This window comes from Mercurialis annua, linkage group LG5 (assembly GCF_937616625.2).
Source record: "Mercurialis annua linkage group LG5, ddMerAnnu1.2, whole genome shotgun sequence".
Taxonomy (NCBI): Eukaryota; Viridiplantae; Streptophyta; class Magnoliopsida; order Malpighiales; family Euphorbiaceae; genus Mercurialis; species Mercurialis annua.
Window position 1 is genome coordinate 12,400,033 of NC_065574.1, and position 22,459 is coordinate 12,422,491.

Genomic DNA, 22,459 nt, shown 5'->3' on the forward strand with positions numbered 1-22,459 from the left:
TCGATTTTCGGTCAGTTACGTGTGCACGCCCCTTGTTTTAAGTGCAATTATTTTGTCTTAGTTTCCATGATGCAGAATGATAAACCCACCTCAGCTCTCAAATCACACAGTGATTAACCATTAGTGAATAGACATAGACATACAACTTTTTGGTCGCACACAAATCAGAATTGGTTCCATAAACACAATTCAAAAATCTGTACATACAATTATGAATAACAAATCTCAGTTCATCTATCAGGCAGGCCTCCTTAAAAGTATAGCCAAGAGATAACACAGAACTGCGTCAACTGATGATAGCGCAACGATTAGCAGTGCCACAATAACAAGGGTAAGGACGGCAGTCTTCAGCTGCAGCACCACAGAAAAGAATTTCAACATAATCAGCAACGCCATAAATTTTAAGCTTTGGAAACGGCACGTTAAAACAGGAAATGGGAAAATTAGCATTCTTATAAGCGTAAACTGTAGATGTAAATTTTGGAGTTCCATAATTATTTCCAGAAAGACAAACGAAATGCTGAAACGTAGGACTTGATAGATTTCCGTATACTATAGATAATAACATCCATAACTTATATCTCGGTAGCATCAACCAGTCTGTCAGCATGAATATTAAATGGAGATTCTGTACATACCGTACTTTGAAAGCTCGGCCATTCTATGTACTTTAGTTGACTCGGCTGCTCAACAAGAAATATGAAGAGTGATTTTGTTGCCCTGGAATTAAAATTAAATGTCATCTTGTGAATGTTAAACCACATATATCCTCTTTGAAACAAATTATAAACTCAGAAAGATCTTAAGCCACAAAAGTACCAGAAAAATGCATATAGAAGAGTTAGAAGAAATGCAGAGATTATAATACCATATGGCTTCCTTAATAAACCTTAGCCAATAAGATTCTTGAGGCAACTCGTCTTCATAGCTCAACTGATAATTATCACTCCTTACTGACAAAATTTTCTTCGTGCTTGAAGAATTAACTGGATTATACTGAATTCTCTTCCTATAAATCTGCTATAACAAATATTTCAAAGCCCGATAGCTACCATTTGAGAAGAGAAAAGCAATTGTATCCAAAAAAGAATTTACCTTTGAACAAAGCTGAATGGAATTATTGGTTTTAAATCGGGTTTCGTTGTATCTCCAATTCCTAAACAGTTGTTTAGATTGACATGTAGGAACCAAACCTATAGAAGAAAAAAAAAATGAATACAAATGACCACAATTGTTAAGACGCTCCGAAGCATAGAAGGATCCTAGTGCCCGAGGGGCAGGCAAAAGAAAAAATAAATTACACGATAAACATATAACTAACAGTCTCTTTTCTAAGGATCGGAAGACTATACTGTAGGGATGAGCTGATACCCCCGACTTTGATAACTCGACAGGAAAACAGGATATTTGGACATGGACATTGCAAAACAGTATTATTTTTTTTAAGGCTTCCAAAGTTAAAAATGAGAAACATCAAATTTCCGGCACGTTTCCGAAAGGGGACACAATTAAATGAAGTGTCTGAGCTACCTAGCTCAACTTGAAATTATTAAAGGATTTGTCTCAACCTAACAAAAATCAAAGAGAAACGGAAATTGACAGTGAAGCCACTGAACTAATTTAAACAATTTATACAGATTCAACTTTTACCAAGTGCGAAAAGATGTATAATGTAAATTTCAAAAGTATAGCATCATCATAAACTATAGAAGAGCAAAAGAAGAAAAGGACCTGAACAACAACTACTGGGAAATCCACAAACAATGGCCTTCATAGTATTGATTGTTCATCAATGTTAACACACTGACCTGTAGGGGAAAAAAAGATGGTTAATGTTCATCTAGGTAGCACGAACACTTCATTCAAATGTCCGGTTTCAGAAACTTAACATTTCAGACACGAAACTTCATTTTTTACATAAAAAATCTTAAAATAACAGCGTTTTGCCGTGTCCATCCAAGTGTCCTGTTTCTCAAGGTCCATGCTACCTAGCCTACACTTCATTCAATCGACGTGTCCGTTTCAGAAACCTTTACATTTTAGACACGAAACTTCATTTTTTAGATAGAAAATCTTAAAATAACACCGTTTTTCCGTGTCCGTCTCCAAGTGTCCCGTTTCCTGGGTCGAAGTTACCTAGGTGTTCATCTATGTAAAATGGAAATTGTGAAAAGCCCAAACAGAAAACCTAATGCACCAAACACACCATATACGTAATGTAAATAGCGACCATGAAACCTAAATGATGAACAAAATTCAAATCTTTAGCGACAAAAGCATCAAAGGCTAACGGAAAGCTGTAACTAAAATATTGGGAAGTTTGAAAACTAAAAATTACAAATAGGGCTCTTCATGTAATTAGCGAAAAACCTAAGGTATTTGAGCAAATTATGAAAACATACCCTTTTAGGTTTCAGTTGAAGAGGATGATTTAGCAGAGACGATTACTGTGAGTGACAACCATGGATGACTAGGATGTAATGTACAATAAACACTGGGTGTGGGCGAAGAATAAAATCTACTTTAGCACCTCAATTTATAACTAATTATCAATATGGCCCAGAAACTTATGTCAAAAAAAAAGGCTAATAATCATTCATGACACTTCAGTTTAGGGTATCCTTACACTAACCCCCTAAGTTATGATTTTTGATCATGTAAACCCCTTCCGTCCAAAATGGGGCTAACACTGTAATAAAATAATGAGTTGTCACTTTAAAAAAATCACACACGGTTCCACGTCAGCTACCACCTCAATAAAAATTCAAAAACCTAAAATACTCTTACCTTCTAATTTAATTAAAAAATAAAAAATATAAAAAAACAAAACCAACTAACCAAATAAGCCAAACCACCTACTCAACCCTAACCGCCACCCGCCGCCAGCAGGTATGTTCCTCGCCTGAGGAGGATGAGCTCCTCGTTTGATGAGGAACTGTTGCTCCTCGCCAAATGAGGAGCCCTTTATTCTTCACGATAAAAAACAAATATATTCTTCACGATGAAGAATAGATCGACCAACGATGGATGATGATTGGCCGATGGCGGCGGTCGGTGGTAGTTTGGGGTTGAGTGGGTGGTTTGATTATATTGGTTGGGTAAGTGGTTTTAGGGTTTAATTGGATTGGTCGAGTGGGTGATTTGAAGGTAAGGTATTTTACGTATTTTGAATTTTTAGTGAGGTGGCAACTGACGTGGAGATGTGTGTGAATTTTTTTAAGTGGCACCCCATTATTTTTGATAGTACTAGCTCCATTTTGGACAAAACGGTTTACATGATAAAAAAACCATAACTTAAGAGGTTTAGTGTAAGTTTTTTTAACTTAAGAAATTTACTATAAGGGACCTGAAGTGAGGAGTTCATAATATAACATGAACTCCTAAAACCAACTGAAACAAAACTTAACCAGCTGAAAACATAAACCAAAGAAACAGAAACGGCGTCATCCGACGATGCACGTAAGTTAACGACTGACATATATATTAGTCTAACAGAATAATAAGCGTAGAAGGGACCATAAAGATTTTGTGACACAAGAGAACGTCTAATGAAATCCTAGTTATTAGTACTCTTTTTACGCACTGGCATTGTAATAACCATACTCTATAATCGAATCAATTTGGCCGGTTAATTTGATCCGTCAATAATTTTGCTCATTTCTAATGGTGATATTTGAACCTATCATACATAAAAGACGTATTTAAACGTTTTCATACATTAAGAGTGTGAGCATTTTCAATCATGAAGACATATTGGAGTCTTTTCATACATGAAAGGCAATACTTGAATCACGGGCGGTGGGCCAAATACTGAGGGCACATTTAAGCCACCTCAGATTCAATGAACCCCACGTCAGATTCCATATAAGTAAGGATTGACAGTTTTACAAATAGTGTTAAAAAGAGGGGCTTATAAAAACATTAAGTGTGCTTTTTAGCACCTCTTCAAAAATATAGAGAACCAACTTGATCGTCGGGCCAAATATGGAAAGCATATGAGCATTTTTTCCTAAAAAAAATTATGAGCTTTGGATTTTTGGATTTTGGTAACACTTGCTAATAAGAGCTAAAAGAAAAATAGTTGGCTTCATCTCATGCCATATATAATAATAGTGATGAGATCAATGAGAAACACAGAGTAATTTTTGAGGTTGTAAGAAATGATTCTTAGCTGCTTCCATTTCTATAATCTCCCATCTTTTCTGTCTCATAATATTTTCTTGCCCCCTCAACTTTTCTTTTCCATCAATTTCTTGTAGGCATTTTTGATATAAAATTGGATCCATTTTGTGAAGCATTTCTTTAACATTTTGAGTCAATTGCTGCACACTCTTGCTCCAATGCCATTTCAGGTTCTTCTCCATTCCTTCCACTACTACTGGAAACACCTCTTTTCTTGCTGATGATACCATTTTCACAAACTCTTCATTGTTCCATATGTATAATGCTCTCTCCCCAACCTGCATTAACAATATAAAGTTATATAAGGCGCTACGTCAAATGACGATCAATATGGCGGGCCAATATGTATGTATACTCGAAATATATGCTTCACCCGGTCGGCACACCAGATCGGAAAAAGACGAGGAACCATCGTATGGAATACACATTAAATATTTTGTACCATTTTGATCATGGATAATTCAGGTTGATTTTAACCGAACCGACCTAATACTCATCCATACCGGTGAGACTTTTATCATATTAATATGAGAAATAAAGATATGTATGAGCTTACCTGTGAATTCCAACTATTGAAGCATCTAGTAATTTGAGTACATAAAGGCAAAGCCAGCTTTCTATAATGGTCTGGTTCTATACTCTCCACAAGTTCTTCCAATTCACCAATTAGCACAACTTCTTTCTGACAGTTAGTGATAGGCCAATACCTTAAAATCCCTCTTACAACAGTCCCACCTAGCATTGGCTCCTTCTGCACAATCTGATTCACACAGTAAGATAGTTGCCTGTGATAAACTTGCATCCCCTTTGTCTTATGCAAAGGGATCAGTACTCTCATCAAGAACAGCTTGTGCTCTTCTTTTAACGGAACCGTAAAACCGTTGATTATGCTTCCCCATATCTCGAGCAACTCCGCGATTCCACAATGCTTCTCGGTCTCGAAGATATAGCGTAAGAACACGTTATGCATTGATTTCCTCATGAACGACCTGTAGAAAGTGAATTTGGAATACATTTTGTGGTAAGTGTTTTTCAAACTCTCGCGCTCTCTTGGATCTTCGGATTGGAATAGCGAGAGGAGATTGGTAAGGAACGATTCGTCGATGTATTCGCGGAGTAATTTGGGATCTAGATTGTGGATTAGTCTGAGAAGGATGTCATAAACGATTTGCAAATGCTGCCATGTAGGTAAAAGAGACGAAGAGAGTTCTTCATCGTCGGGCAAGTCAGTAGTGCAGACGGTGTTATTGGTAGACGGAGGGAGAGGTCGGAAGAGGTTGATCGATATCATCGATACGAGAGCGGATAAAACTTGACGAGGAAGTTGCTTATTTCTAGAAGTTTTGACGACGGAGAGGAGCTGGATGAGCTTGAATCGCTTGAAATCTTGCTGAGAGGGAGACTCGGAAGGATGCGTGAAGGTGAAGACAACGGAACAATGAGATATAATGTCGAGGACGCCTTCGTTTTCGGATTCCGAGGAAGATTGCTTGACAAGTTTGGGACTAGAAGGAATGAAGAAGGCATTACTGGAAGTCTTGGAGTCTAACTGAAAGAGGTGCTGAAGAGTGGTAGATTGTTTAGTTGGAGAAGCTTTCGGAGAGTTTCGGAAGACATTCATTCCCTTAGTTTCTTCTGTGTTTCTATCAGACAGGTAATGTGTTGAGGATGCAGAAATTCAGGATTGTATTTTGTGTAAGAAAGAAAGAAAAGCAGAATGTTTTTGAAGTGATCACAATTATGTGTGTTTCTTGTTTAGGTCAACCACTAAAGGCCAACGAGGCAGCGATGTTTTTTAGAGAAGAAATATTAGAATTATCCATTGATCAAACATAGAATTTTCCCCACTACCGAATACAATTCAAAAGAAGCACAAAAGACATCTGCATACGCTGCGTAAAAATCGAACCAAATCAAAATAAAACTGATAAATTCAGTTTAATTTCAACTTGTAGTTTAACAAAATTGAAATTTTAGTTCAGTTTAGTTTTAAAAATAAAATAAGTTCAGTTTACATTTAATCTAAGTAGCACGGAAACGACACGAAACGGACATGAAAAACTGACATTTTTCTAAAATGAAGGACACAAAACATGGAGAGATGTGTAAATAATAAAAGTATAGGAATATACTTATCATATTAGAAATTATAAAATACTATATATATTAAATTTTATTTATATATTTATACCTATTAATAAAATGAATCAAATATAATTATACCTACAAAAATAAGATATAATGTGAATAATAAAAACTGTGGGTAATTGAATAAAAACAATTATTTGTTGGAGATTTTTTTTGGTTTTTTTACAACTATTTAATTTTTTTTATTTGTGGAAACAACCAAATTCATTTTTCTACGAATATTTTGAGAGTTTATGTGAGTCTTCGTTTTCCGAAACAGGACATGCAATTTTATCAAAATTTCTGTGTTTCTTAAATTTTGATACAAACCGAATTGAACAAACTGAACTGAACCGGAAACCCAACTCGACTTGATATATTTAAATATTTTATAGAATTAGTCATGGTCCTTTTTTCTCTGTTTTTTGTGGACAGTGTGGGTAGCTGCCATTTGGAGTAGTTGGAACAGAAACAGCCTGCTGTAACTAATTATGGAAATAGATTAATAAAATACAGTGGTAAGCATACATGTGCCCTCAACAACCCTGATCATAAGATCTGATTAGAATCAAAATGAGGGAGCTATGAACTAATGATACAGCTAATGTCAGCGGATCTTTTCTGGATTATGGATTGCCATGTCAACAGACACATAATCAATGAATGCAGCTGATCTGGCATCTTTTCCATGTCACTAGCCATGTCAACTATAAATGAATATTTGCTGATCTGACTAATCATATTTCTATGCCAAGTTGTCTGAACTTTTAAGCTTACCATCACTTAAAAAAAATGTAAAATCAATTGAAGTTGGCAAAAAGATGCATAAAAGAAAAATAATCCTAGCTGAAAATCTTGAAGCTGCTCTCATATTGATGAGTGTAAAATTAATTGAATTTGTGATTTTGTGTAAATGTGATAATTTGTGCAACCTAACTACTGTTCACTTATTTACATTTTTGTTTAAATGTATTTAGATTAGAATTATTTACAGTGATATGTGATGTTTTTGCTGACATGACAGCTGGTTTAGTGAATGCACTTCAATGAGGGACTTAATTCTATCAAATTATAAATTTAAGATTTAAAATCACCTATTTGTAGTTTAGGGGGCTAAAGTGGAAAAAAAAGTGCTTAAATGTGTATTTTCCTATTAAAAGTTGAGTATCAGGGTGGTATGCGAGACAGTTTAAATACTAACTAAAAAACTTAAGGGTTAACTATAAATAATATCACGAATTTATAGTGTGTTTTGCAATTACAACACAAATTTTTAATTTTGATTCAAATATCAACTTTCAATTTTTTGGCAATAAATAGATTTTTTAATATTATTTTTGTTGATGTGGACACGGGAAGCTAGAAATTTATGATGCACTCCCAGGCATCTATATAGCAAAAGTATATCAGAAATTCAATCTATTATTCGAATTGCCAAAAGTTGGCGTTGTAATTGCAAAATATGCTAAAATTTGTGGTTCGTTTTAGGCTTAAATGCTTTAAAAATCACGAACTTTCGCGTGTTTTTGGTATTTAACACGTATTTTTAATTTTGGCGTAAAAATACATGAAGTATCCAATTTTTGCAATAATAACACCGGTTGAAATTCCGGCTTCAATTTGCTTATGTGGCGCCGGATGGTTCCCTGTCATCAAAATGGTACCGTTTTTATTTTAAATTTGTTTCTTGATTAAACACAATTCAAAAATATAGGGACCATTTTTACACTTTTACAGTCATCTTCTAAATCAATTTTTCTAACCCGATTTCATCTTCTTCAACTATCACCGCAGGCACCCTTTCATCTTCTACATTTATCACCTCCACCTTGCTTCACATTCACCATAACCATCATCACACTCTCCCTCCCTTCCAGGCGCTCTCCTCCCGAAACCACGTCGTCTGCAGCTCGTTGCTAGCCTTTTCATGCCGTCGGAACCTTGTCGTCAGAAGCTCATCGGAAGCTCGTCACCAGCCACTCACCAAGCAGCAACCATCCATCTCGCCACTGAACTCCAGTCACCGCCAAAGATCTAGAGCAAAACCACCTCCATAACCACCCATCTGAGTTTGTTGAGTTGAATCACAAAATCAAATGAACAAGTAACAACAATACAGCAGGATCACCGCCGTTTCCTCGCCAAAAACTCCTAATCGTTCATTTCAATTTCCAGATTTCGGTAACATCAGTTTCAAGGAGAATATTTCATTTAAATAGAAATTCGGATGTTGTTGATCTGCTGGATTTCTTATTCTGTTCAACTTTGATGTTGATTTGGGTAACTGCCATCTTGTTTGCCTGGGTTTTCTTTGATGTCGTTGCTTCTGCATTTTTTATGCTGCATTTTTTCGGTCTGCTTCTTCACCTATATTGTTGCTGCTGTTGATTTTTTGCTGCGTTTCTGCTACTGATGTTTTGCTGATGTTATCGTGGTTGCCGCCGTGGTTACCGTATGCTGATTTTTTGCTGCTTTTACCATGGTAGCCGCCGTGATTTTTTGCTTCTCGAGTATGTTGTTGCTGCCTGGGTTTAGGGTAGTTTGAATTGAATGGTTAGGTTTTGTTTGAATTAGGTCTATTTTGGTTTTTGGTTGGAAATTCCTCCATGTTAGTTTATAATTTTGCAACTGGTGTGTTTAAAGTTTAAACTATGATAGAAAATTTGTTATAGAAGATGAATGTAAAAAGTATCAAATTAGTCCTTATATATTTCGGTGTGTTTAATAAAGAAATTAATTTGAGATCAAAACGGCATAGTTTTGATGATTAGGATGAATTCTGACATGGGTTAGGACAACATGATACTGTCCGGTGCCACATAAGCAAATTGAAGCCGGAATTTCAACCGGTGTTATTATTGCAAAAATTGAATACTTCATGTATTTTTACGCCAAAATTAAAAGTTCGTGTTAAATACCAAAAACACGCGAAAGTTCGTGATTTTTGGAGCATTTAAGCCTTCGTTTTAATCCAAAACTTAACTCTATAGCCATAAAAGAAAATCTATACTTCTTGCATATATTCTATCATTACCTTTTCTGCATTTTGGATTTAGCAGTAAGATGGTATGATAATAAGGTAACAAACTGTATAGACACATTCGGTATCCATTCACGCGTCAAGGCTCAAGCTCCTAATTGCTAAAACCTAATGGTCAACAGAAGTTATCAGAACTAGAAAACAAAGGAACGTACAAAATGACTCCATTAAACTTTTGTACAAAAGTACCAGAGTTGCGGAGAATATAGGCCAGAGAATATTCATCGTCCTGTTCTTAGTATAATACATATGCAAAAACCAAATGGTATCTCTTACTAGGTTACAAACACAAAAACCAAATGGTAAATGCATTGTTCACTTCTAATTCCAAAGGTAGTCAAGAACAAATCATCAGAGCAAGTTTTTCTATTGTTTTTCTCGACACAAGATAAATTTGAGTTCAAATACTGGCAAAAACGCATTGCAACTAGAAATGAGGTCGAAGCATCTCCATCAAGAATTTTGAGTGCCTAAAGTAAACTTTTGCAATAGTCATGCGTGAAATTATGACTCTGATGCTACTACCAAAGAGCTTGATAAATAATAATAGAAGTTGATTGTTGGTCAATGGTCTCAGATAAACATCGATCATGCATTTCATGGATGAACATTATTGTAAATGTGGAAAATTCGATGAATTGCATTTGAATTGCAGATGTACAGAGAAGTGGAGAAGAAAACCTGTACTACATTCACGGTGCATTACACTCATGATAAGCGGAATGCAAGCCTGCAAAGTTGGAAGTGTTAGAGAACCTGAGCCACCTTCTTTTCTCAACGTACATAAGACAAGGCTGCATGACAAATCCTATAAGTACTGCGACCATGCTAATAGCCATTACTTTGAGAGAAGCGAGTGCTAAAACCACCATAATAAGTATGGTTGGAGGAATGCATATTAAAATTGCTCCAACTGTTCCGACGGGTATTTTATACGGCCTAGGTGTTTCTGGAGACTGCATCCTTAGCTTCACAAATGCTATAAATTCCATAATCATTCCGAAACAGTATAAGAAGTTCTCTGCAGCTACAATTTCTTGAAAGCTCAGCCATGACAGCAATACCACACCAGATGCAGAGAATAAAATCCCAGCAAGAGGGGTTCCATAACGAGACCTCTTGGCGAAGAAATCGGGAAGCATACCGTGCTCTGCCATCCCCAGAAGTTGGAAGGAGTCGCTGCTCATCTCAGCCACAAACATTCCCATGTTTGAAACAGCAGATGCCCCTTGGATCCAAGACCTTAACCATACACCTCCGATAACTTTAGCAATCTCTGAGAAATACCCATCAGACCATAGATCGCGATCAAGTGGAACTGCTCCAGTGCCAATCAAGAGAGGAAAAAAGTACGCAAAAACAACCAAAACAACAGCATAAAAAAGAGCTTTTGGAAGAGTTCTACTTGGATTATCTACCTCTCCAGCAAGAGTACTAATCGAGTCCCAATAGTTGAGATTCCAAAAGAGAGTGTTTAAATACAAGCCCCAGTTCACATTACTCAAATCAACCACAAGCCACCTTGAAGGCTCCAGTCTGGGGATCGCCACAAGGCCCATAAACACGAAAGGAAGGAGCGAAAACACTCCTAAGAGTATAGCAGCCCATCCTACTATGGTTAAACCCCTATAATTCATATATGTCAGAGCAGCAGTCAAAACTATAATTGCCACTATTCTAGGGAAACCACTTTCTAATGCAGGTATTGCAGATTTCAAATAGTCTAGAAACAAAACTGGATATAGAGCATTATCAATAACCCCACTTAACCATTTCATCCAACCTTGTTGAAAGCCCCAGTAAGGACCCAAAGCTGATGATACCCACACTACATACCCACCATTCTCTGGAAACATAGTGCTCATTTCTGCAGTTATTAACGCTTCTGGAATGCTCCATATAAACGGGAAAATCAAAAAACCAAGAAGAGCCAAAAGGGGTCCAGCTGCTTGGACACTGTCTTCAACGCCGAATGGTCCCCCAGAAACCTCATAAAAGATCAGAAAAACAAGCGGCAAACTTGATAATTTCTGGAACTTATCTAAGTTGACAGAAGATGCTTCCCCTAACACTACATACTCAGAGTTATTGGGCTCCATTATTAGAGCAGAACTTGGCTTAGTCAATGAACTCCTCTGCTTCTGCAAGCACCATTAAATCAACATCATATTCAACTTACCACCATTGAGTAAATTATAATCACTTTCATCAAATGCTAAAAACAAACAAACTAACCATTAAAAAAGGCCTAGTTAAGGTACATTGAAAGTTAAATTAATCATGCAAGCCAAAGATAATACTCAATATGAAAGCAAATAGCCTACTCAATACATTTTACCTAATCCCCTCATCACACTTGCATTCTAATGAAAAAACCACAGATTAACAAATCTTGTTTCTTTTTGATGTCTTAATACTAGAAATCTCTTACACTTACATAAAAACATCAAAGTAAACAAGATAAAACCCGTTACAACTCAGAAAAAGCTTGAGCTGAATTTTGCTGCAACCATTTCCCAAAAGTAACCAAAGAAACCTCATAATGAAAGCATAATGTCAAATTATCATACAATGCAAATACCCAAATCAATCAAAAGCACTAAAAGTCATTTAGCTAGGCAAAAAAATGGAATAAATTACAAGAAATTCAAAGTTTTCTACATCATTTCTCTACATTACTCACTTAAATTCAAGTTTATAAGCAAATCAAATTCTTCACACAATCATCCTACTTTACCAAATCATAAATGTTCAATTACCAAGAGTTAAGCTAGGTTACAAAACAAGATAAAAACACAAAAAAAATACCACAAAAAACAAAGAGTGAAGGCTCTAACACAAGCACAAACCAATAAAGATTATTTCTTTTCACTTCCAAAAGACTAACATTATGATTTAAGAAGTACCCACCTCTCCAAATCTCGTGGGCATCCACTAAGAAAGAAAAAAAATGAAGAGGGCGATGAACAGTGCTGGCTTCCCCTTTAAAAAAGGATTAAAAATTAAAGCAAAATGACAACGTATTACTGTAATTGCATCGAACAAATAAATGAGAAACGTGAAATATTTTGTCATCTACGGACATGGATATACACTGATAGTGTTACTACTAACCATGAAAAATTAAGTGTCAGCTAGCTACAGCGACATCACTGAATGAGTGTGAACAACACGCGTCTTTTCTGATGATTATGAGATGGGTTTTTGTTTTGATGCGAAATTCAGCTACAGAAATGAGAGTCGTCGAGGAGGAAGAAGGTGAGCTCAAAACGACACCGGATTTTGTAGTTATGTTACGTTACGTTACGTGGTAGGTCACTCATCCCCTACTTCAACTACAAATATTGAAACTTGAAATTTTCTATTTATAGTTTGTTATGTATTTCAATATTGAGCTATAAATGTTAGAGGCTCGTAATTTAAGTGAGCACTAAAAGTTGTGTATCATTCAATCAACTAGGTTGCCTTTTTAAAAGAAATTCTAACAAGAGTACAATTTTAATATTTCAATTTTTTTTTGTCGAAAGATAAAATTTTATTTGATTAAATAAACCGAGTACAAGAGTCTCTAGTTTCTATTGTAATCATGATATCTGGACTAGAAATTACAATAAAACTTACAAGGGTTTTTTTAGTTACCATGAGCCACCCAACAAATTAAAAAAAAATCAATAGCAGTTCTAGCCAAATGAGTATGAAAAATTGCAGATTTTGACAATTACAACAAAAAAAGCTATAACAAATTTAAAAACTAAAACAAGTCGTAAATATTTAAATTTATAATTATAATCTTCTAACTCGTCGGAACATAGCAGATATGCTGGAAAAAATACCGGAGAAGTCGGGGAAGACACTGCCGGGGAAACCATATGAAGGAGAAAAAGAACCCATAAAGGGTAAAAAGAGGCTATTGATAGATAAAAAAAGATAACGTAAACTAAGAGTTGGTTAGTAAAAATATATATTCCATAATGTCATCAGTCAATTTTCAGTAGAACTCATATTAATAACTAGATATTGGGGTAATTAATCCTGAAGATCACCGAACTTTCGAATTTTTTCATTTCAGTCACTAAACTTTTTTTTTTTTCATTTTGATCACTGAACTTTCATTTTTTTTTCATTTTGGTATTTTCCGGCCAAAAATGCTTAGGCGGCAGCCGGAATTATTATCTTTTAACCTGAAAAGTTGTCATATATGCATTATTTGATCCAAAAAGTCATTTTAAAAGTGAAATTATGTATGTGATAAATTTTCAAAGTAAAACTTGTAAAATCCGGATGTCACATGTCAACTTCCGGCTGCCACCTAAGTATTTTTGTCCTGAAATACTAAAATGAAAAAAAATGAAAGTTCAGTGATCGAAATGAAAAAAAAAATAGTTTAGTGACTGAAATGAAAAAATGCGAAAGTTCAGTGATCTTCAGGATCAATTACCCCTAGATATTGACAATTTCTAATTTCATTAGCAAAAAACTTTACGGTTCCTTTAGATTTTGAAGTGATAATTTCTTAACATTCTTTTTGCACTAACATATCAAAGTGATAATTTGAGATGACATTATGATAAAAGGGGTGATTTTACTATTAGAAATGGATATAAACTGGCTGTGGAGATGAATTATAATCCTTCCATATCTCTGGAAATTTAAAATGGTGGAAGTCTTCATGAAAGCTGACCTTACCATCATAAATCAAAAGATTCATATGGAAATGTTTCATCGTGTGGTTATCTGTTAGAACAAAGCTGAGCAGCAGAGGTATGAATATTTATCAATTTTGTCCAATTTGTGGCATTGATTATGAAAGTATTATGCATTCTTTATGGTATTATAAAAGTGCTGGAAAAGTTCGATAAATCTGGTATAAGGTAGACGCAATCAAACCTGAAAGAAATTGAAACATTAAAGATTCCGTGATTCATGCTTTCAAGTCTTTGGAGAAGGCGGGTTTCCTGTTGTTTGGTGACATTATGGGGATGATATGTACTAACAGGAATCATATTCTTTTTGGTTCTACAGGTAAGCTATGAGCTATATGTACTAACATGAATCAAGCAGCAACACAAGTTCTTAAAATCTTTGTAATATACAATTCGAACTCCTAGTAAAAACACAATTCTACTTCATTGAAAGAATAACAGGATTCCCAAAGTTTAACAATATGAGTTTATACATTATTCTGATATAATGACAGGGCAACAGAATAGTAATCTCCTGTATTGCAGGTTATTACCAGACTGTAGCCCCAAATTATTCATCAAATGATTCAAGATATAGAAACTAAATCATCCTGCTGATCACCAGAAACAAAAAGTTCCAACTAGGTACGATTATAACAAAACTGTTCAGCAAATGATTATGTTAAATACAGACGCGATTAAAATAGTAAAGATTGAGATAACTAACAAGCAAATCAATCTGTCATCAAGAGAAAGAAAGCATTAATAGTATTTCAATTCATACAGAAGCGCAGATGTGCCTTCACATGGAAAGGTAAACAATTTTTTTCTTCTACTTAAGATGAAAATTAACATTACATAGACAAAAATGCAATTCAACAAAAAATAAATCGATCCTCCATAACCTTGAAACAAAATCATTCCTCCATTAAACGATTTTCCTCGGTCTGTGATACAGACACCTTGACCTTGATCTTGGATGGTTGCTCTTTTTGAAGCGATTCCGGGGCTTTGATCAAGAGGATATCCTGATCCAATACTTTCCGTGCTGCCTTTAGCTCAATGGCTTTCTTGCCCTTCATCCTGCAAAGGTTTTCAATTTATTTTATAGGCTTTAGTAAGAAAGGAAATATATTTTAGCTCTTACAAACACCAGTAACGAAGTTAACAACAAACCTCTTTTCGATGTGTTTGGCTGCCCTCTGAGATCTAACTTTGTCGATTGTCTTAATAGCTCTTAGAGTATTCTCGGCAAGATTCCTGTCATATCTCTCAGGCCTATTTCTCTTTCTCTCAAACTCAAAGGTTGTATCCTGTGAAAGAAAACAACAAACTTTTTCAAAACTAACAGAAAAACACACAAGATAATTAAACAAAAATTTAGAGCAAGGAAATTGGGTTTACCTGTGTCATGTCTTTTCCACGCAAGCGCCTATAGGCCTTGGTCCATTTTACTTTTCGTGGGTTTCTCTTCATTTTAAAGTTCTTGTGGCATTTAGATCTACAAAATCGAAAAATCTGCAGAAGGATAAGAAGTCAGAAACAGGAATGCAATTGGTGACTATCAAATGCATAAGCTGAGATTGCGATAAACAAAACAAACAAGAAATTAGCAATTTGAATAGCCGACAGATACAAGAAGAGGATTGTGAAACTGAAACAGAGATTTCTCAAGCCATTACTAATTAATAAGTAATATCATACACAAAAAGAAAAAATTGTAAGCAATTGCACACCCAAAGACACAAACCAGCTTCCTAGATTTTGTTTCCATTATACCCTAGAGTAGATCACTGTTCAATGTGAACACAATAACAGCAATTAACTTAATATTTGGAGAAAACCTAAAAACCACATCTCCAACTGGTGTAAATTATATTGGGCGCATCGACACTGATTACTACCAATTCTAACTACGAAAACCGACGCTTGCTCTTAATGTAAACTATATCAGCAAACTTTGCAGTTTACGAATCTTGCTTGACGAATAGCAGCGAGATAACAAGTTCATTGCAACCATCAAGACAATGGTAATTCGATCTCAAACTCATCCATTTTTTAAAATATTTACAAATGAGTAGATTAGTAATAGAATAGAGCAGTAAATGTAAGAAAATTACCTTTGCATCATTACGAACGAACTGGATGCCATGTCCAGGATATACAGTTGAGGAGCAGAACCAACATTTCTCTAATCTCATTGTGCCTCAATTTCTAACAAGAGAAAACAAGAATAAGCCGTTTAAGTCAATAACTATAAAATTGTTGTTGTCAAACCTAGGCGACTGATGGCGCCTCTAGACCATCCAGTCGAGGCGCCTTCAGTCAGGCGAGCGCTCGCCTGAAAATTTGGAAAAGGCGTGCTTTTCTCTACCTTTTTTTAGCAATCGGAGACCCAAAATCAGATGAAGAGGAAGAAGAAGAAGAAAGAACGTGCCTGTGATTAGGGTTAGGAAAACTGGAGAAGGTTAGGGAAAGAGAATATAGGTTCCCTTAATGGGCCTCCTTTATCCAGCCCAACATCAATTTTATACATTTATAATGGTTTATTAATGGGCTAAGCACACAAATCACTCAAATAGTCCATTTGTTTTCAAAAGTACATCACCTATTAGAGATATGCAAAAATCTCTCCAAAAAAAAATTAAATTTTCATAAATATCTCAAAGCCAAAAACACAGAGGTTTATTATTAAAATAGGACAAGTCTGTCCTTCCTTACTAACCTCCTAACCAAATGTAAAACAAAACGACAACTCCTCTCTTCTTCTTCCTTTCTTTTCCTTCAAATCATCACCATCTTCTCTCATCACTGTCACATCATTGCCGTCGTTCAGCCGCTGCTCCGTTCCGTCGTTCCACCATTCCGCCGTTACTCCGTTCCGCCGTTACTCCGTTCTGCCATTCCTCCGCTCTGCTATTCCTCCATTCCTCCGCTCTGCATTCTTCTTAAAACCGACGCTGAGCCTCTGTTTTGGTGAGTTTCTACTTCTAAAAAAACAAAATTTCATTTAATTATTTTGTTTTACAATTGAATTTTGCAATTGAGAGAGTTTTAGTTTGACAGAAAACTTTTGATTTAATAGTTAAATTATTATTAGGTGAATTAAAATTGAAACCAATTCACTAAAATTGAGTGAGAATTGGTGAAAAGGGAATATGAATTTTAAATTGTGTTGTTAATTAGTTGAAGAAAGAAGAGAAGGAATTGGTGCTTGTTGGTTTTCCTCAGACATCTATTTTACGCATTGTCTTCTCATTTTTATGTTAGCATTGATACTTCTTAATGAAAAATTGCTATAAATATGGCAACCATATTTCATATTGTATATGAAGTTTTATTTGTTCATTAATAACTTGGATACCTGTTGCAGGACTTGCCAAGCCAGGCCCTGTAATGGAAACATTCGGCTCAGATGAACTAATGTCACGTCATGTGAAATTGGATGAAGTTATTATTACGATGGTGCTTAAATTAGAGCAAATACGATGAGTTTTATGGTGTATTTGTTAATTTTAGTGTTTTTATCTTGAACCATTGCAGTTTGATGCAAGATGCAATGTGTTTGATCATTGTTAGGTTGATACCAATGCAATTGATTTGGATCTTTTTGTGTTTATAAAATTGTTGTGTTCTTAAAGCATTTTTTTAGTTCGAAAAATGCACCTGAAATGATTCTGGAATCAACTTGATGTTAACTGTCTAAAAAATAAAGTAATTTTTGAATTTAAAGTGCATATTTTTCTATGTTTGTATTTTTAACTATAAATTTAACATATTATAGTAAAAATGTTTTAATATATAAAATTGAAAATAGAATTGAAGTATAGTTCATTAAACTAATAATCAACCTAATATAAACTGAAATTGATATGGAAAAAATAAATTTAAAGCTGACTTCAAATTTATATTAATACAAATTATAACAACTAATATGTAAACAACAAAATTAAATAAATAAATTTTAACAAAAATAATAGAAATAATTAATATAAAAAATGAACCATACATATTTTTTTAATTATTTTATTTAAAAAACTATACCGAAGGTTTATGAGGTAATAAAATATAGAGTTGACAATAAGTTGATTCATGGTTATAAAGCATAATATAAATTGATAAAATATATATTTTAAATATAAGGTTGATTCATGATAATATAAATAATATAAATGTCTATTATATAGTTGGCAATGAGTTGTTCCATGATTACAAAAACACATGATTAACTCGTTTCAATTGATATTTGATTTTTTTGCAATGGCGAAGGAAACAATATTGTACGTGAAATAAAACTTAAAAATTAGAATGAAATTGAGACAAAAAAATATACATTAATATTTGGTTGATTTACATTGAAATTTAGTTAATATTTTGTTGATTTTAGGTTGATTTCTGGTTGATTTTAAGTTGATTTTAGGTTGATTTCTGGTTGATTTTAGGTTGATGTTTGGTTGATCTAAGACTTATGTCGACAAATTAGTTTAAGTTACAAAAATATAGATTTATTTAAAGCTAATGATGGAGGAACGATGTTGCTTTTTTTTTTAATTGTTATAATTTTTTTGCCTTTTGGTATTAATTAGAATCAATCAGACATGATAATACATAATACATGGTATATTACAATTTGACTCAGCTTGATTAAACCAACAATCTAACTCATTTAAATCGGTTTGATTTTTTTCTTTAAAACCTATCCAGTTTTGGTTTTGGTTGATTATCCATTGGTATTCGGTTGACAGTCGGTTGATATTTAGTTGATATTCGGTTGACTTTAGTTGATTTTTGGTTGATATTTAGTTGATTTTTGGTTGACGTTCAGTTGATATTCAGTTGACATTTGGTTGATTTATAGTTGACATTTAGTTGATTTTCGGTTGACGTTCAATTGATATTCGGTTGACATTTAGTTCATTTGTAGTTGACATATATTTGATTTTCGGTTGACATTTAACTTGGCAAAATCACAAAATAAAAGCTTCAACATATTAAATAAAACTCATTAAAACAGTCAAAATTGACGCTTGTCAACCATAAAAAAGGGGAAAATGGTAATAATAGTTTTGAACAGTGTCGTGAAAGAAAAATGAAAGTCAGTTGGTTGATATTTGGTTAATACTTAGTTGATTTTTAGTTGATTTTCAGTTGATGTTTATTTTATTTGGAGTTTATTATCAATAAATTAAATCTTTTTTTAATAAAATAATTTCTCTTACGGGTACACTCTTATACATCAAAAATTAAAATTCTTTTCAAGGAGATGTAATATTTAATAACTAAAAGTTGATTTCAAATTTATACGCGATTGATAGCAAATTACAACAATTAAAAAGGTAAAAAATATAATATAAAAGATATTAAAAACATTCGATAAAATTTAAAAAATGTTTAATATACATCACAAACCTAAATATAAAATTAAAAGTTAACATAAAGTTGACCAAAACAAAAAATATATTTTTCTCAAAAATGCTAGCTTCATATCCTTCTTCTGTAAATTTTTCTTACAGTGGTCCAAACCTTCCAACACTCATCTTATTTTCCAAACACAGAAAACAAAACCTATATTATTAAAAGTTAAATGTGTGATTTCTGTAGGTTTTCTGCCCACTTTCGAAAGGCTGCAAGAAAGGAATGATAAGAACCTTATGCAGTTATGATTTCATCAATATTATTATGAAACGAAAAGGATTCAAAAAAGATCAAACAAATTAGAGGAAAGCCTAAGGATGAACAACTGATAACGAAAAAATAAGTGACATTATTCCAAGCCTCTCCATTTTTAGGATCAAACTGCAGAGTCCAAGTAAATCCAATCTGAGCCTTCTCAATATCCTTATTTCCAAATATTACATCAGAAACATATATTATTAAAAATTAAATGTGTGATTTTTAGAATCAAGCAAGGGGTAAAAGACACTAAACATCTGTGGAAGGAGGATTTATCCATTTAATGCCGACAAATGCAAGTTCACCATAAAGAGGATTTTTTTTTAATTTGAAGCGTTGTTCTGATTGCAGTAGCATCGATTATAGTTCCGTAGTACCGACGCCATTTGCAGCAGTAGTCATTGATTTTTGGAACATAAAAGGCGGTCGTCGGAGCATAAGCTAGATGGCTACCGTTGTTTCCTGAGATTTGACGGAAGGTTATCGGTTGATGTTGATGACTGCGGCATCGTTAGTTGTTGTTGGAGCATAAATGGAAGCCATATGCGGTCGTCGGAGCAGGGCAGGGCGTGGATGGCGGTCGTCGGAGCAGGGCAGGGCGTGGATGGCGGTCGTCGGGGCAGGGCAGGGCGTGGATGGCGGTCGTTGGAGCAGGGCAGGGCGTGGATGGCGACGGTGACAGAGCTGTAAAAAAGTGAGGTTGAATGAGATTTAAATGGAAGGTTGAGTCACTGAGAATGACGATATAATTGGGGGTAGAATAGGACTAAATTTATATTGAGGTATAAATGTAAATCTTTAAAATCTTTTGAGAGATTTCTGTATAAAAATATTTTATGAGTCACTAATGTATATTTTTATAGAAATTGGGTATACAGTGTAATTTCCTCTTTATTAATCGGCCTAATTACTTAGAAAAAAACCACTTTGTAACATTTATTCGTTTATATCCTGACGTAGAAAAAAGTTCATTTGTACCCTTTTTTTTATTTTTCATTTTTGTCTCTACCCTAAATAGCTAATTTGATCTCTTTTTATTTGGAAAAATATTCAAAATGATCCTTTATATTTAGCTTATATTCTAATTAAACATTGATATTATTAATCATTTATAATATTTTCATCCTTTAATTAATTTAATTGTCAAAAAATTAAATTTTAAGGTAGAGATGAAAAAAAAAATCAAAAAAAATGATACAAATGAACTTTTTTCTACGTGAGGATATAAACGAAAAAATGTTACTAGGTGGGTTTTTTTTTAAGTAATTAGGCCTTTATTAATCTATCAATAAATGAATTTTTTTACTTAAAAGTATTTTTTTTTTCATTTATATTATAACTTATGAAAAAGTTCAATTATATCATATTTTGGGTGTTTATATTTCATCTCTACCTTAAAGAGTTAAATTGACATCTTTTTATTTGCCAAAAAATTTAAAATAATTCTTTATTTTTAGTTTACATTTTAATTAAATGTTAATGCTATTTACAGTAAAAACACCTTTTTAAACTGAACGATGCCTCTGTGATAACGACAACAACGATAAATCTGTTTCAGGTTTTTCTTTTAGAAATTCACTATTTTTTAATTAAAGCTTAATTATCATCACTATCTTTTCAATTATTTATAATTTGGTCGACCTTCATCAAATCAAAAAGGATTTGAAAATCAAAACTTATTTATATTTATTCTCTGTTAACATTGGTTTTTGTCCATAAAACTCTATATATTTTAAAAATTGACTCCCTCTATTATATATAACATCTAAAATCAAAAAACAATTATGATAAATTTTAGAATTAATAAAACTGAACTTTTTAAAATATATCTGCTTGGCGTGATTTTATATCACAAATCTTGGCATGATCTTGTATCAAAAATCTGGCGTGATCTTGTATTACAAATTTGGCGTGATCTTATATCACAAATCTTAGCTTGGTCTTGTATCACAATTTTTGGTGTTTTTTTATGATTATTATAAATTTAACTATTATATTTTATATTCCTTTAAAGTGGCTAAACATTCTGAACTATTGATATTAATTATGAATTTTAATTACAAATGACTAGTTCGAGTACGTTTGTCTTATAATATATAGATTAACGTGTTTGATACGTATGGATAATTTAAAAATATCTTCCTTAAATGATACTTTTAATATTGTTAAAATGGTTAAATAAAAAATCAATGTCTTTATCAATAAAAATAGTGGAAATATTTGTTGATATTTTATTAATAGAGATAGCGATTCTTTTGTAATAATAAAATATGTTATTAGTAGTTGAATGTAAATTATGGAGATAATAGGTTATGATTAAGTAATTAATATGTACGAATGTTATTTGTCTTACAAATTCTAGACAAATTGGTATATCTAGTGTTATTATTTTGTAGTATAATTACGTTAACCGTTAGAAGTAGTTATTGTGTTTTTTAATAACAAATATGAATAAATTTTCATGTTAGATCTCATCTTAAACCAATTGGTTTTTAGATGGAATCTAACAAATCTGATAAATAATTTAAGTGTAAATGCTATAAATTTTAGGGGTAATTGTTAAAATATATAAATTTTAATGTGTTTTAACATCAATTTTTTATTTTAACAATTTAAACACCAAAAATTTTTTTATTACAAAATGCTGACATGGACGCCGGAATAGTTCACATCAATATTTTTATTTTTTGAAAAATTAATTGGTATTGTAAGTTGAAAAAATTAATAATTTGTTTTTAAATTGCCAAAATTAGAA

The 22,459-nt window shown here is 33.3% G+C and overlaps 4 protein-coding genes and 1 long non-coding RNA gene across 6 annotated transcripts; 1 reads left to right on the top strand and 4 right to left on the bottom strand.

Annotated features, from left to right (window-relative positions):
* Window positions 1-95: 95 nt before the first annotated feature.
* Window positions 96-2,517, bottom strand: LOC126681104 (uncharacterized). Its single transcript, XM_050376488.2, has 6 exons — window positions 2,403-2,517; window positions 1,732-1,808; window positions 1,096-1,193; window positions 869-1,017; window positions 639-720; window positions 96-351 (listed from the first exon to the last, which is right to left on the bottom strand). Exons 2-6 carry the CDS (start codon window positions 1,772-1,774, stop codon window positions 238-240), a joined length of 486 nt encoding a protein of 161 aa, XP_050232445.1. The 5' UTR covers window positions 1,775-1,808; window positions 2,403-2,517; the 3' UTR covers window positions 96-237.
* A 1,393-nt stretch (window positions 2,518-3,910) lies between these two features.
* On the bottom strand, window positions 3,911-6,013 carry LOC126681102 (serine/threonine protein phosphatase 2A 57 kDa regulatory subunit B' theta isoform-like). Its single transcript, XM_050376484.2, has 2 exons — window positions 4,739-6,013; window positions 3,911-4,460 (listed from the first exon to the last, which is right to left on the bottom strand). Exons 1-2 carry the CDS (start codon window positions 5,801-5,803, stop codon window positions 4,122-4,124), a joined length of 1,404 nt encoding a protein of 467 aa, XP_050232441.1. The 5' UTR covers window positions 5,804-6,013; the 3' UTR covers window positions 3,911-4,121.
* Window positions 6,014-9,868: 3,855 nt separating this feature from the next.
* LOC126681101 (probable polyamine transporter At1g31830) lies at window positions 9,869-12,751 on the bottom strand. Of its 2 annotated transcripts, XM_050376482.2 has the most exons (3): window positions 12,464-12,751; window positions 12,260-12,331; window positions 9,869-11,490 (listed from the first exon to the last, which is right to left on the bottom strand). In XM_050376482.2, exons 2-3 carry the CDS (start codon window positions 12,278-12,280, stop codon window positions 10,042-10,044), a joined length of 1,470 nt encoding a protein of 489 aa, XP_050232439.1. In that variant the 5' UTR covers window positions 12,281-12,331; window positions 12,464-12,751; the 3' UTR covers window positions 9,869-10,041. The 2 variants fall into 2 exon arrangements, with proteins under 2 accessions (XP_050232439.1, XP_050232440.1); XM_050376483.2 differs by lacking the exon at window positions 12,260-12,331 and having other exon boundaries at window positions 12,464-12,750.
* A 2,020-nt stretch (window positions 12,752-14,771) lies between these two features.
* Window positions 14,772-16,545, bottom strand: LOC126679861 (probable ribosome biogenesis protein RLP24). The gene is made up of 5 exons (XM_050374869.2): window positions 16,406-16,545; window positions 16,152-16,245; window positions 15,436-15,549; window positions 15,208-15,344; window positions 14,772-15,114 (listed from the first exon to the last, which is right to left on the bottom strand). The coding sequence occupies exons 2-5, from the start codon at window positions 16,230-16,232 to the stop codon at window positions 14,949-14,951; spliced, it is 498 nt and encodes a 165-aa protein (XP_050230826.1). The 5' UTR covers window positions 16,233-16,245; window positions 16,406-16,545; the 3' UTR covers window positions 14,772-14,948.
* Window positions 16,546-16,707: 162 nt separating this feature from the next.
* On the top strand, window positions 16,708-20,276 carry LOC126683106 (uncharacterized). Its single transcript, XR_007641606.2, has 3 exons — window positions 16,708-17,007; window positions 17,405-17,531; window positions 20,056-20,276. It is a non-coding gene; the product is annotated as an uncharacterized LOC126683106 (long non-coding RNA).
* Window positions 20,277-22,459: the final 2,183 nt, after the last annotated feature.